Raw genomic sequence first — 14,910 nt, 5'->3', positions numbered from 1 at the left:
GCCAGTGTCTATATGTATTCTAAATGGTTGCAGTGTATCTTTTTCATAAAAAAAAGGTCAATCAAATAAGTTTCCTGCACCTCTGAAAGTGAACACTTTTTATCAATACGTTTCAGGACTAGGACCTCAATTTGAATAGCTGTATTGTTGAGCTGGGCCTAAATGCTGAATTTACACTGATATCCACAAATTATGATTACCTTCAGATAAAAACATTTAATAACATCTGTTCTTCCAAGACCATTTTTATTTTTTTAAAAGTGTTTTCAAGAGTAATAGCAATAAAAACATTTACACGTTCACTTAGTGACATACATCGTCTTTTACAACAGAAAAGTCTGCTTCATTTAAGAAAAAAATCCCTAAAACATGATTCTGTTGCATACAGTGACTTGCGAAAGTATTCACCCCCCTTGGCATTTTTCCTATTTTGTTGCCTTACAACCTGGAATTAAAATGGATTTTTTGGGGGTTTGTATCATTTGATTTACACAACATGCCTACCACTTTGAAGATGCAAAATATTTTTTTTTGCCAAACAAACAAGAAATAAGACAAAAAAACAGAAAACTTGAGCGTGCATAACTATTCACCCCCCCCCCCCCCCCCCCCAAAGTCAATACTTTGTAGAGCCACCTTTTGCAGCAATTACAGCTGCAAGTCTCTTGGGGTATGTCTCTATAAGCTTGGCACATCTAGCCACTGGGATTTTTTCCCATTCTTCAAGGCAAAACTGCTCCAGCTCCTTCAAGTTGGATGGGTTCCGCTGGTGTACAGCAATCTTTAAGTCATACCACAGATTCTCAATTGGATTGAGGTCTGAGCTTTGACTAGGCCATTCCAAGACATTTAAACATTTCCCCTTAAACCACTCAAGTGTTGCTTTAGCAGTATGCTTAGGGTCATTGTCCTGCTGGAAGGTGAACCTCTGTCCCAGTCTCAAATCTCTGGTAGACTGAAACAGGTTTCCCTCAAGAATTTCCCTGTATTTAGCGCCATCCATCATTCCTTCAATTCTGACCAGTTTCCCAGTCCCTGCCGATGAAAAACATCCCCACAGCATGATGCTGCCACCACCATGCTTCACTGTGGGGATGGTGTTCTCGGGGTGATGAGAGGTGTTGGGTTTGCACCAGACATAGCGTTTGCCTTGATGGCCAAAAAACTCAGTTTTAGTCTCATCTGACCAGAGTACCTTCTTCCATCTGTTTGGGGAGTCTCCCACATGCCTTTTGGCGAACACCAAATGTGTTTGCTTATTTTTTTCTTAAAGCAATGGCTTTTTTTCTGTCCACTCTTCTGTAAAGCCCAGCTCTGTGGAGTGTACGGCTTAAAGTGGTCCTATGGACAGATACTCCAATCTCCGCTGTGGAGCTTTGCAGCTCCTTCAGGGTTATCTTTGGTCTCTTTGCTGCCTCTCTGATTAATGCCCTCCTGGCCTGGTCCGTTAGTTTTGGTGGGCGGCCCTCTCTTGGCAGGTTTGTTGTGGTGCCATATTCTTTCAATTTTTTTAATAATGGATTTAATGGTGCTCCGTGGGATGTTCAACGTTTCTGATATTTTTTTATAACCCAACCCTGATCTGTACTTCTCTACAACTTTGTCCCTGACCTGTTTGGAGAGCTCCTTGGTCTTCATGGTGCTGCTTGCTTGGTGGTGCCCCTTGCTTACTGGTGTTGCAGACTCTGGGGCCTTTCAGAACAGGTGTATATATACTGAGATGATGTGACAGATCATGTGACACTTAGATTGCACACAGGTGGACTTTATTTAACTAATTATGTGACTTCTGAAGGTAATTGGTTGCACCAGATCTTATTTAGGGGCTTCATAGCAAAGAGGGTGAATACATATGCACGCACCACTTTTCCGTTATTTATTTTTTAGAATTTCTTGAAACAAGTTATTTTTTAAATTACACTTCACCAATTTGAACTATTTTGTGTATGTCCATTACATGAAATCCAAATAAAAATCAATTTAAATTACAGGTTGTAATGCAACAAAAAAGGAAAAACGCCAAGGGGGGTGAATACTTTTGCAAGGTACTGTAATAGAGGTAAACATAACCATGAAGATACGCTGTTGAATAAAAGTTGTTTTCCAGCATGTTGTATTTTTCCTAAGATACCAGTAATTTGAGTCCATCAGCATCTGTCCTAGATTAACAATGTTAGGGAGCTGTGGTGCGCACCGCGCTAGTTTCCAGCATGGACAGTCTGTTCTGTGCATCAAGGCCTTGTGTTATCCCTCCATTAAAAAGGATGGTTCTCTTTAGGAAACAAAAGTCTGACAGATCTTTTGCTTTAGCCCCTTTGATTTATTCATTTGCACTGTAAGTTCAGGTTCTCAGTGGGTCTCTCTTTTTGACTGCAACTACTGTATGTCCTTGAGTAGGCAGTGGTCAAGGCTAGAACAGCTTCCGTCTGTTCTTTTCCTCTGTTCAGAGGTTGGCTTTGAATGCCCGTGGTCATATGGCACAAAGGTAAAGGCAGTTCAGAAGGCTGAAATATTGACAAGAAAATTAGGAAAAACACTTGACGTTGAAAAGAAAATAGCCATCGTAAAAGGCCAATAAAAAGTTATGTTGATGTTGAGATGGCTGGGTCTGGAGTGATGTTTGAAAGTCATTTGGACACACAGCCTGGGGATTGTGGGTAGAGTGGTGGGCTGCGTCTCTCTCTGCAGGCCCTCTGAGTGGGCTCGGCTGAGGAATGAGGAGGGTGGAGAGTTTTATGAGGGTGGACAGAGGTACTCTTGGTGGTGGGACAGACAGCACGCCACCCTCCACTCCCTCAGGCCGTGCGGGCCATGTCAGATCCCAGTGTGCTGGGCCGGGGCCCTTAGCTGCACTTGCAGGACTTGACGATCATGTTGGAGAGCTGCTCCACCTTGGGGGTGCGGCCCACGTAGTAGAGGATGGTGAGGGGCTCCAGGTCCTGAGGCACACAGCAGGGAGAGGCAGATGCCTCAGGGTTCAGGGTGTTGTACAGACTCAGCATCTACGGAGGGATGGAGGAAGGGAGGGGATGTCAGACCAGGGACAATCACTACAAAAATCTATGTTTTTCCTTTCATTTCGATAAAAAATGAGTTAGACTTTTAAGTTAGATATACAAGTTGCACTAAGACTGGGAAATGTGATGATGAACTATGGGTTGGTATTTGGTCATATTGGCATGGGAAGGCGCAGGGTATCAGATTGTAAGAGTGTCTAGGTGAGTGTTGTCTGTTTAGGTGTGCCAACATGCATGCTTGTAAGTGCCTGCATTCCATTGTGTCAGTTAGTGTTTGTGTGGTAATAATTATTTGTAACACAGGGTAATGAGTCATTAGTGGTGTACAAGTTGTGTCTCACCGAGCTGTGTGTGGTGTCTGCGCTCCGTAGGTAAGGGCAGGGCCCGGAGCAAAAGTTAGCATAGTATCCCTTAGGCTCGTGGATCCACCTCCAGCCCAGGTGCTGGCGGAAGTCAATGTAGAGGGGTCGCACACAGCAGTTCTCCTCATAGTTGCTACAGCAGGCAGGGGAGAGAGAGTGATCTTTATGAAGAAATTAAATACATTACCTGAAGGAGAAACACTCTATTTCCAAGTTGGGTACATTTCACTACATGCATGCAGTCTGAGAAGCCCAGAAATACCACTGGAAGGTGTGTCCTTATTTCACTCTTGGAGGCAGCCCAGGTGTCTTACTGCTGTTAGTCAGACTGACAGAGGGATTCCAGAGTGGAAGAGAGGAGACAGTGTGTAAGAGAGGGGAAGGAGGTAGCTGCTGTACACTTTAATACAGGGACAGATCTCGACTTGTAATGCCTCTGCAATGCCAGAGACTATCTGATAGCAAATGAACCAGCTTATTAGTATGCTTAACGCTCCTCTGCCAAGTAAATTAGAAATGAGAGAAGACACATTGCCATTTGAGATCCACCTTGACCTACTATATTTCTTACAGGAGTAATTAGTGGCTATTCATCTATTGGACACAAATGTGGCTACTCATCCTGCAGCAAGTTATCATCTAAATATATGACATGCACTCTAAAATCGAGATTGAATTACTAGAGTGAGGTGGTTACTTACGAGAAGCAGTAGTTGGTGTCCAGGGCTCTCTTGCGTCTGCGGGATGAGGACTGGGCGTCTAGCCTGTGAGGAGGCAGCATCATGAGGATGAGGTGAGGGAAGAGCTGCTCCTTCTGCTTCTTCAGTCTGCTGCCCAGGTCCCAGCGGCTCTCATCGTAGTCACCCTCCACACCTACAGGAGGAAGATACAGGAACGTCAGGTGTTTCAGAGGTAAGTGTCATCAGTGGATGAAACGGTACATAGGCCAAGACCATTCCATTGCAATATTCCATATTGAAATTGGACAAAATTGGATAATTTTGTTAATTCAAGCTGAAGTGCAGTCCTAGTCCATTAGAAAACAAAGTTCAGTTCAAATGTTAACCCAAATATTTCAACAGAATTGTGCATGAGTGTGTCTGATTGAGTCAGTTATACAGAATTTGTATTAATCACTGCTGTTTTAGTCATAGTGCTTTCTGTAACGTTTTAAAAGCATTGTCTTCACTGGTGAGAGGCTGGACTTCAGACATCACCCACTCAACCCCACTCCTCCTCCACCTCCACCAGTCAGAGCTGGTCCCTCTGTCCTCCCCCTGGGTTAGTGTCTGCTCATCCAATCTGCCCCTGATAGCAAAAGCAGTAGAGATCTCAGGAGAGACGCTGCCGGTGGATACGGACGCCCCTCTTAATTCGGGGCCAAGCATCTGAGCGCCGTGGAAGCACATTCCTTGTGGCCAAGCCAGTCAGGGGAGCGTTCCCAGGACCAGGGGGCCCCAATGCTAAGTGAGATACCAGACCAATGGTATTCCCATGATATTTTCTGTCTCTCTCTCCCGCTCTCTCTCTCATAAAAAAAAAGTGCCAAATAACTATCAACCATTGAGGCCCACTGGATAAGACTTCAGAGGGTATTTTCCTAAATCAGAGCTCGTACGGAAAGAAAGAGGGGCTGTGATGAGCAGTGGAAAAGGCCAAAATGATTTTCATACAAAATGAGGCACCTTGTGTCATCTTACCTTTGAACTTGACATCTAGCACCTCGTTGACGTTTTCGATAATGTCACCATTGGGGTTGAAGGTGTGGCAGGGACAGTGCACACTGATCTCCAGGCCGAGGTTGGTCTCTGAGGGGAAAAAGAGGAAGTGGTATTTAACTTGAGGCCATTTTTCTTTGTCCAAATTAACTTGAGCTTCAAAATACCCTTTGCTCATGCTTTGATATGCAACATATGGTATGAGACAGGGAACATTAGGGCTTTGGTCCACTCACCTCGGTACATGAGCCATTCCCTGACTGTGTCTGTGACATCGAAGGAGACCCACTCTGGCATTCCTTTGGTCAGGGCGTTCTTGCCCCCGATGTAGCGCTGCTTGGCTATGTGGTCGTCTGGCCGCAGGATCTACCAGCCAGAGGTAAGAGAGTGACCCAGCTGCATATGCTCACTCTCTCTCTCCCCCACACACACACACACACACACACACACACACACACACACACACACACACACACACCAGACGGCAACCCAGCCAGCGCTGCCTGAGCCAGACACTCCAGGATGCCCTGGGCCAAACGTCTTCTCCTCACGGAAAAAGTGACTCCCTGTGTTGATATCCCCATTTTGCAAGTTAATGCCTGTGTGTAGCCGTACTGCCAATGAGAACCTGGCTGTCCCTCCCATCTGCATTTCAAACAATTGGGCTCTCAACATTTTGGGTTTCCTAACACTGGTCTAGTCAGGATGAGGCACTGCATATGTTGCTAGAGACGCCATTGATTCAGATCTCTGAGCGTCTCTGAGTATGTGCTGTATACCAGCATGAAAGTGTACTTTACGTCTCAAACTGAGGCATAGGATGTAGAGATCCACACTTTAAACAACACCTAAGGTTTCTGTGAACAGGTAGAGGCCAGTGAAGTGGGGGGCTCAGCGCCACAGCAGCACCTAGCCCCACAGCAGGCTGGATAACCAGGTCCCTGAACATTGTCAGCATCTAATCTGGCTTCCTGTGGAAACAGGGGACCCAGCGAGAGAGGGCGGCCAGTGCCAGCCCCTGCCAATCAGCTCCCAGCTATGTGTGGGGGCACCGCTCCATTTAATCCCCCAGTCAATCTGAGCTGAGCTCGGCCCTGGCTTGAGCAGAGCCCGCCTCAGAGGCGGTATGCGGGCCGGAGGCGCTTGTCTCCCTGGCAGGAAATGTTGGCACCTGATCATGGCTCCCAGTCTCTCACTGGAGATTAATGAGGAAACCGAGCAAAGATCCATCCCCGCCACTCCACATACACCCCACAATCCATGGACACACACAAACCACTCAGAAACACACATCATATAAACACACAAATCCAGGTGCAGATGTCTGAATCCCCTGTTGAAAACATCTAACTGAACTTGAAAAAAGGGTGGTTGGACAAAAGTTCGGAGATTGACAGCTGTGAAAGGAGAGATTGCAAAACGGTAATCTAGAGTTTCTCAGAGTCTGCTGTAGCACGCTCTTAAATTTTTACAAATGTACTTATGTAGAATCCATTTGACTTCAGGCACATGGAATAATGATAATCACTTAAAAAGCGGAGAGAGGAATTAGGGGACCTATATAAATGTTTTCTTCTTTCCATGTAGACCAACACTATCCCATGTGCATTGAGCCATATGGGAGAATTGGATCACTACCCCCCCCCCCCCTGCATGCTTGAGTACAGTGGGAATTAAATAGTACATTCACACACCTGGTAGAGCTCAATCCTCTGCTCGTTCCTCTTGGCACTAGAGTTGGGGACACGAAGGGCTCGGAACTCGGCTCTGAAGAGGTTGGTGGAGTTCTTCTCCATGGCCGAGACATTGAAGCGGAACACCTTGGAGGTGATGCCCTTGGGGCAGTAGGGAAGGTCATCTGCAGAGCAGGATACAGAGACAAGGTGAGCCACCTTAAAACACAACTCTAATGATGTAATCCTCCCTGCTTACACACAGCAGGACTGTGACTAAAGTCCTCACTCTGTACACAGCCTAAACTCTGTATTGAAATATCTATATCTTCTGCATTTCGTAGTGTTTGACACTATAAACAAATGTTCATCACAACAGAAAAAATACAGTTAACCATTCTCCAACCATTGCCAGTGAATAAAACTAAGCTTTGGGCCATCTGTTTATGCTTTGTGCAGTCCGAGTTAGCAACAAGTTGAAGTCATGAAATGAAAACCAAATACCCCATGTGTTGGTGGAACTGAACAGGCTGGTCTAAGATGGCAGGGTGCTCCTCCTCCCTCCCTCCTGATCCAGAGCTCAACAGGTGCTCAGAAAGCTAGGACAGAAGCCAAGCATTCTCTGGAACAACCAACCAACCAGCTCAGCTCACAACATGTGCAATCACATGCAGGTAAATACAGAACACGAGTTCAATTGATGTGTTGTAAGGGAGAGAGACAGTCCTTTGGTGACTGTTTGTCAGAGGGGCTGAGTGTATAACTGAGAGTAGCACCTTAAGGTTCTCTTAGCCATCAATTGAGTAATGAATTGGAAGGGGAACAAGCCCTGTCAACCTGTGTGGTGTGGTTGTGTAAGGCAGACAGTGAACGCCGCTTCAGTAGTACAGTACAGTAGTTACAGTAACAGCCACAGAACACTTCTCGATGGCCCTCTTCTGAAATACTTCCTGTTGCACTGCCAGTCAAGGAAGCGTTTTCTTTTTTTCCAACCCAAAATACCATTGAATCGTTTATTATTTTAACAGGCCGAGCGCATGCAGTGTTGAGCAAAACTGTTGAGCAAAACAAGAACACGGCAAGCATTTTACGAGCAAAGTGGAAACACTCATTTACAGCCAAGCCATCGCTAAGTTATTACCCCAAGCCTGAGCTTTAATAGAGACCCTGTGATTCGCTGGTGGTGGTTAACAAGGACATTGCACCTTTGATCTGTTTATAACAATGGAGAAGGATGTTTGTGTATAATGGATTGTGAGCTTACACGTCTACCTAAACTTCCTATGACCCATAATCCTATTCCACTGTGGCTTTGCCATTATCCAATATTTCCATTGACTGTTTTTTTCAAGTGACCTTTTCAGTCTTGACTCTTCACCCCCAGCCAAATATCTGTCCTGTGCTTCCTCACAATCTATAAGGGCTGAGTACTCCCTTGGCCTGTCCCACACACCCTTTCTCTCTCTTCTCCTGTGTCCCTCTGTCTCCCCCACAGAAGGTGGAAAGCCCCACTTTGAGAGGAGATTTGAAATTCTAATCAAGTCTTTGGTTTCCTTTTGGATGACCTAATTTTTCCCATTGCAGTGGTTTTAGGTGGATTTCACATTAAGTCTTATTTTTGCCAAGGGTCTGAAGGTAATATGTTCCATGGCTGTGAGTGCAGGGGATTGCTAGTATAATTAGAGTGAAATACACAGCAGGCTAATTGACAGTCTCTCTCCTCTCCATTATCAGATCTGGTTCAGCAGCATGAGGATGCTGATATCAGCGGAATCTTGACCTGAACTTTATCTGGAACAACCAAAACATGTCCCAAAGAGCTTCTCTGGGCCCTCAAAATAGATTATTTGTCAATGCGACAAACTTTTATTACATTGTAGCCCTCCCCATTTCTCAAGGTTGTTCACTGTTCTTTCGAGATTCATTGTGAAAATTGTGAAAATAGTAACTTTTGTCAGCTGACCAAATGTGTCTGTTTGCAAAAATAATATATGTAATAACACCTGTGTGTAATGACACAAACCACAAACAGGTATCACAGTTACATACTACAAACTAAGTACTATGTAGAATTGTGTATCTACACTGTAATCACCTGCCTATGTAACTACTATGTAAATATATGGTTTTCATGGCACTTAATATGAATCTACACTGTAATATGAATGGCACTTAATATGAACCGACAAGTATATCTACACTGTAATTATAGTGTAATCACCTGCCTATGTAACTACTATGTAAATACATGGTTTTCAAGGCACTTAACATGAAGTGGTACAAACACCTCTCCCACTTTTCTCAAGGGACTGAAACTGAGGTCCTGCTTTTTGTAACCTTTCTCTTTTCTGTGGCTGTGTGTCTGCAATGACTTCCATGGAGTCCAGACTGTGGAGCTGAGAAAGCTGACTTCTGAGGACCAGTTGGAAACCATCCACCAACACCTTGACAGAAGTGTGATGTAGTCAAAATGTTGAGCAGTTGACCAGATATATTTATGTTCTAAGTCAGTGGTACTCAACTCTTACCCTACGAAGTCCGGAGCCTGCTGGTTTTCTGTTCTACCTGATAATGAATTGCACCTACCTGGTGTCCCAGGTCTAAATCAGTCCCTGATTAGGGGGGACAATGAAGAAATGCAGTGGAACTGGCTTAGAGGTCCAGAGTTGAGTTTGAGGGTTCTAGGTCAATAGAAGAGTATTAGGTAAGGGTTGCAACAGTAGTGAAACCCTCCACATATGAACGCGTAGGGCCAGACTTTGAATATCTCTGCTCTAAAGCTTCTCATAAAGCTTCCACCCCAGACAGACACTGCTCCCCCTACGCCCCCCTCCACCCTCCACCCTCACCCTTCTGCTTCCTGTGTCTGTGATGCCCCACCACGCTAGCTCCTCTCCTCTCCCTGCCCTGGTAGGTGACATCACACAGAAGCTCCCATCAAACAATCCCAGCAATCAGCCTGTTCCCAGTGCCGTGATGTCAGTCTCTCCAAAGCAGGGAGCTATGTGAAGGTAAACAAAGGAAATGGGGAGCATAGAAAGCAGGTGCTGGTCAGCTGCTGAGGAGTCTGGACCTCGTTTACCAGTGAAAAATGGCAACGGTGCTGCAAAAACGGGTATTCTAGTATATTTAAATGACCTATCAAACTAATCTTATAAGACTTATCTGGCTTATCCAGAAGGCCATAAATATTACTTAGCATTTTTTCAACTAACGTTTCCATCTTTAAAAAATAAGTAACCAATCATGCTTTCTAATCTGTCAATAAAATAATATAGCTACCTCCAGATGACTAAACTTAATAACTTGAGCAGTAAATTCCAATCCAAATCCAATTCTTGCAACTGAAGTACTGATCATGCCCATAAAAACATACTGTTTTGTCAAAGATTTGATCACCTGTGTGAGGTACTATCATTTAAACACAATGCTCTAGTGTGGACCAAGCCAATCCTCTCCATTTCAAGCCCTCCTGTCCTGAGTAAGTCTCTACACATGGATCCTTTGGCTGACTGGCTGACTGCGTTAGATGAGATAATGTGATGGAGTTCTCTGCTGAAGTAAGACAGCTTTTTTCCACTTGATCAAGGATGAAGAGGGGAAAATGGCTGGGGGGGGGGGGAACTCTGTGTCTGTTTGCCTGGGATGACATCACTTTTCTGCCATTCCATATATCAGAAACACTGCTGTCCTCAGCGCCGGTCCACATATTTCTCCTTTCCTCCCGACGTTGAATCAATGATTGCCATATGCCAGACCGACCACTCACTACAAGCTTTTCTTCTAAAGAAACCTGTCTCTGCCTAATTTTCAGCTATGAGAGCCAACAGGTGGTTTTCTTAGATGGTTCAATGGTTGTCTTTGGACAGACTTACTAGTCAAAAGCAAACATAAAGACAATGAATGAGTGCTAATATATGTGGAGGAGTGAGTACAACTGGAGTTCATTCCCCAAACCAAACCTAGGACTGAGTGTTGTGGATTATGGAGACGCTTGGCCCTTGTGTCATTAGTTTGGCTCCTCTACCAGTGTTGGCCAAATGGCTACCATCTGCACTTGTCATATCCACAGCTTTACTGTTTATAAACACTGTTTATATTCAGAGACACCTAACTAGCGGTACCATGAGTATTTTGGAAAATTATTCTAGCTATTAAAGCATATGAGTCTGGGAGGGAAAGTCTCTGCTTCGTCTTACACAGCCCTGTAACTGAATAATAAAAAGAGTGAAAAAACACCAATCTGACTATAATCCAAGACATTCCCACCTTCCAAAGAGAGTGTATGTATAACCCATTAGATTATGGAAATGGATTTAAAATATGCCTTACTGTATTACCGTGGTTGCTCGTTCTAATATTTCTTAATTCCTTTCTTTTTGGGGGGGGGGGATTTGCATGTATTGTTTTGTATTGTTAGATATTACTGCACTGTTGGAGCTAGGAACATAATACGTGACCAATAAAATTTAATTTTGGTGACAGACATTACACTTCTTATGAAAATGACTTAATGGAAAGTGAAGGGAAGAGAAAAGTGGTTATTCGACAACACTGCAGGCCTTGTTAATGAGGGGACAAACATTCTCCCTCCCTTACAATCTACTCTAGAGGGTGTAGCTGGACATTAACAAAGAAAATGATTTTTTTTTTTTAAACAGTACAAAAAGTGCATTGTAGGCTACATTTACGTAAGTGTATGAAAAATAATTAGTCTAGTTCCTTGGCCAATGAGTGACAACTGTGGCCTATAGGCCCTGTTTATTTACTTTGATCATGACTGACAGGGTGATGTGACTAGGGCTCCTGGCCATGACTGGTGCAGCCCACAGCCCACACATCAGACCTCTGTTTGTTTTGCGGACTCTGACCAAGGCAGTGGCGTAGCCAGAAATGTGTTGGTGGGTTGGCCTGCAGAAATGTGGGTGGGCTCCAAAAAGCAGCTATCTTCGTGGAATTGTACACATTTTGCCATGGGGCAAAGAGAAAATGTTGAAGTTTTATAGCTAATCTCATGCTATTCTACACATTTTGCCATGAGGCTGAGAGAAAATGTTGCTGTTTTAAAGCTAATTTCCTACAATTATACACATTTTGCCATGGGGCAGAGAGGAAAATGTGCAGTTTTATAGCTCATCTCATGCTATTTTACACATTTTGCCATGAGGCTGATATTTTTATTTTGCATTTTTAAAGCTAATTAAAGACAAAATATAGGTGAGTTGACTGTGATAAAGGCACTGGATTATGAGCTGTCTTGTTTGCTAAATGAACAAATTAAATAGGCAATGGCATGGTGTATATAGCCATAGAAGCACTGTGACATGCCTCAATGAAGTCATATTCGTGGCTTATTAGGGATGTGGCTTTCAGTTCGTTTTTTTGGGCAACCCATCCTGTGAGAGTGAATGTCATTCCAGGTCATCTGTTCTGTTATATATAAATCTGACTAACCCAGTGCATTGCTTGCTATGAATTTGATCTGATGGTGTTTGCTTGTTTAGATAAAAAGACAAATAATTGGAACACTGACAAGTAAAGAGCACCTGTCCCTACACCCCTAGACCAAGGTGGTTGTAGTAGTTATTATTTTGAGAGTCAGAAGCACTCGTGGGACCCAATAAACAGATTTGACACAGGGGCCTGAGCTGTTGCCAGAGGAAGCTCTGCTCTGTCTTTGAATAGCATGAAACACCTGCCATGTTGATCTTAAAGCAGTAACATGATGCAATGATCCAGCCCCTGAACAGTGAATAGGACTGCTTCCAAGTCTTCCACTTAGTAAACAATTCCCTTCCTGAGAAAATTCACTGCAATAGAGAGAGAAGCTTCCAATAAACTTCTCACTCTGATCAGACTGGAACAATCAGTTGTGGGCGGTTTATACAGGTAATTGGGATGAGCAATTTTGCTCTAGTGCACAAGCCAATCTGCAGCTGAATTAGCTGTGTTTGAACTTTTAAATAGTGCCAATAAAAAAAAAAAACGTTGTTTTATTATGTATTGTGCACACTTCAGCAATGTATCAACAAAGGTTTTGGAGAAATGTATATTTGGAGTTGGGAAAGAAAGGATAATTGGAGCAGTGGTTGGAGGAATGCTAAAATCGATGGAGTCCCTGAATTTTTTTTTTTTTTCCAATGGAATCTCAGACGGTCGTGTGCTGGGTCCGCTATTGGGAGTTCCCATGGCTTTTGAGTGAGGTATGAGGGAGGAATGGCGCTTATTCCAATTAGACTGTTTTCTTTGCCCTCTCCATTGCGCGTGGTCTTTCCACTGCTCAGACGCGACCATGCGTTTAAGTTGTGTTGGCCAATTCATCTCCGGCTGATGGAACGCACCCCAAGCGAAGGCGTTCTTGCGTTCTTTGATTAGTATAATTTGTTAACATTTCCTCTACATTTTTACAGTATTTAGCCTACGCTGCAGATCTACGGATGCTTTTATAATTTCATTCAGCTGGAATTAACATATGGCCAGTTGAAGGGAGCCAATGACAAATTCTATAAAATAAATCACAGACAAGTTGCATTGCACACAGACATGTATAACATACGCAAATAAACTGGACACAGGGGGCTTAACTCTGCAGGGGAGTCAGAATAATTATATTTTAAAGCGGAGTCAAAAATTGGCTTTATTGGCTTCTTCTACAGGAAATTATAAAAAAAGTTGCTGTCTTATTTCATTATTGGAGAGGTATGCTTAGTTTCAATCATTTTCATGGCAAACCACCATAAATTGATATTACATCCATGCGCTGCTCACCAGCTGTGACATTCAGATTAAGAAATTAAGCATCATCAGACCTGGACTGCTTAGACTTTCTACATGGAGAAATTGGCTATTTACATGTAATAATCAGGCTTTTGATCAGTAGGATACCTAACATAATAGAAGCCACCGTGGCAACACGATCAGCTGTTTGGTAGGATCATGATTTATTGACAAAACGAACAAAGGGCATGGATAGAAAAGTGGCCTTCATGCGTAAAACGCGTAAAATAGATACATGAACAGTACTTACTGTTTTCTGGTGGTCCATTAATCATATTGAACTTGTAAATCTCTTTGGCGTAATATTCAGTCTCCGTGTTATCCTGTCCACAACTTTGCTGTCTGTCTCTCCCCAACTCCTCGATCAGCTCCTTCGTGCTGTTATAGAGCGCCAGCACCTGAAACGGTACCTGATTCGGACCCACTGTTTGCGGCGGGCTGGTTAGTCGAAGTTTACTGAGAATCTGTCCTCGGATTGCCTCTACTCTCTTTTTCTTTATGTGGTCTATGTCCACAGTGGTGCAAGTGGATAGTGACAAAGTCATTGTCACACAGTTCAACAGGAGGAAAAACAGAAGTGCTTTGCCCAAATGCATATTTCTATCTGCCCTTGCTTAGCTAATAAGATGCTTTTTATTTTTTTTGTAAGTATGGTAAAGGGTCAACAGAAAGACACCAAATAATTTGGACTAAATTCCAGGAGAAATGTTACCCTCTATCTCTTTGCATTCAAGTGGTCAATGAGTTCTTTCCCCCGAGGAATCCCATCTTGACAAGATAGGGCTAGTGTCATCTGGGTGCTATCCGGCTGTGCATTCCAAGAATAGTCCAGATCATTCTTGAAAATGTATTCTATCTGAGACCCCTTTTGGTTCAACCTGTTGTCTTTCTGTTCTTCCTTCAAATGTCACACCCTTGACATCTTCAGTTTTCCCTCTTCATTAGTTAATCATGACAAAATTCATTTTCTCCATTCTTTATTTTTATTTTCCATCATCTGTTGCTGGTATTAACTCAGTGCCGGTCTCCCTCACGTTCCTTCCCGCTTTGAACAACCAGAGTCTCGTACTCAATGGGCGCGCTGTGCTTTCACTGATATTTTATAGTAAACGGTAGTTGTGACGTTTGAGAAGGAGGGACTGCAGATTTTCACTGCACAGGGACATTTCGGGGAGAAGCATTTCACACTCTATGATCATATCTTTCTATCTGGAGGCCATGTGCCAAGTATTACAGATAAATAAACAACTTGTATTGTTTGCAATTGGACTTTGTACTATTTATCCAATTTAAACAAACAATTGCCTACGCGTGCACGTCAGGTCACAAAATAGTTCGGGTCACACAAGAGCTGTGGACATTT

The 14,910-nt window shown here is 43.6% G+C and overlaps 1 protein-coding gene across 1 annotated transcript; it reads right to left on the bottom strand.

The window, feature by feature from the left end:
* Nucleotides 1-234: 234 nt before the first annotated feature.
* On the bottom strand, nucleotides 235-14,622 carry LOC311102291 (transforming growth factor beta-3 proprotein-like). The gene is made up of 7 exons (XM_084143588.1): nucleotides 13,798-14,622; nucleotides 6,792-6,955; nucleotides 5,334-5,463; nucleotides 5,080-5,187; nucleotides 4,081-4,252; nucleotides 3,359-3,512; nucleotides 235-3,002 (listed from the first exon to the last, which is right to left on the bottom strand). Exons 1-7 carry the CDS (start codon nucleotides 14,141-14,143, stop codon nucleotides 2,844-2,846), a joined length of 1,233 nt encoding a protein of 410 aa, XP_083999714.1. The 5' UTR covers nucleotides 14,144-14,622; the 3' UTR covers nucleotides 235-2,843.
* Nucleotides 14,623-14,910: the final 288 nt, after the last annotated feature.

Source organism: Coregonus lavaretus (genome assembly GCF_964263955.1).
Source record: "Coregonus lavaretus genome assembly, chromosome: 27".
Taxonomy (NCBI): domain Eukaryota; kingdom Metazoa; phylum Chordata; class Actinopteri; order Salmoniformes; family Salmonidae; genus Coregonus; species Coregonus lavaretus.
This window is presented reverse-complemented; position numbering and strand designations above follow the sequence as displayed.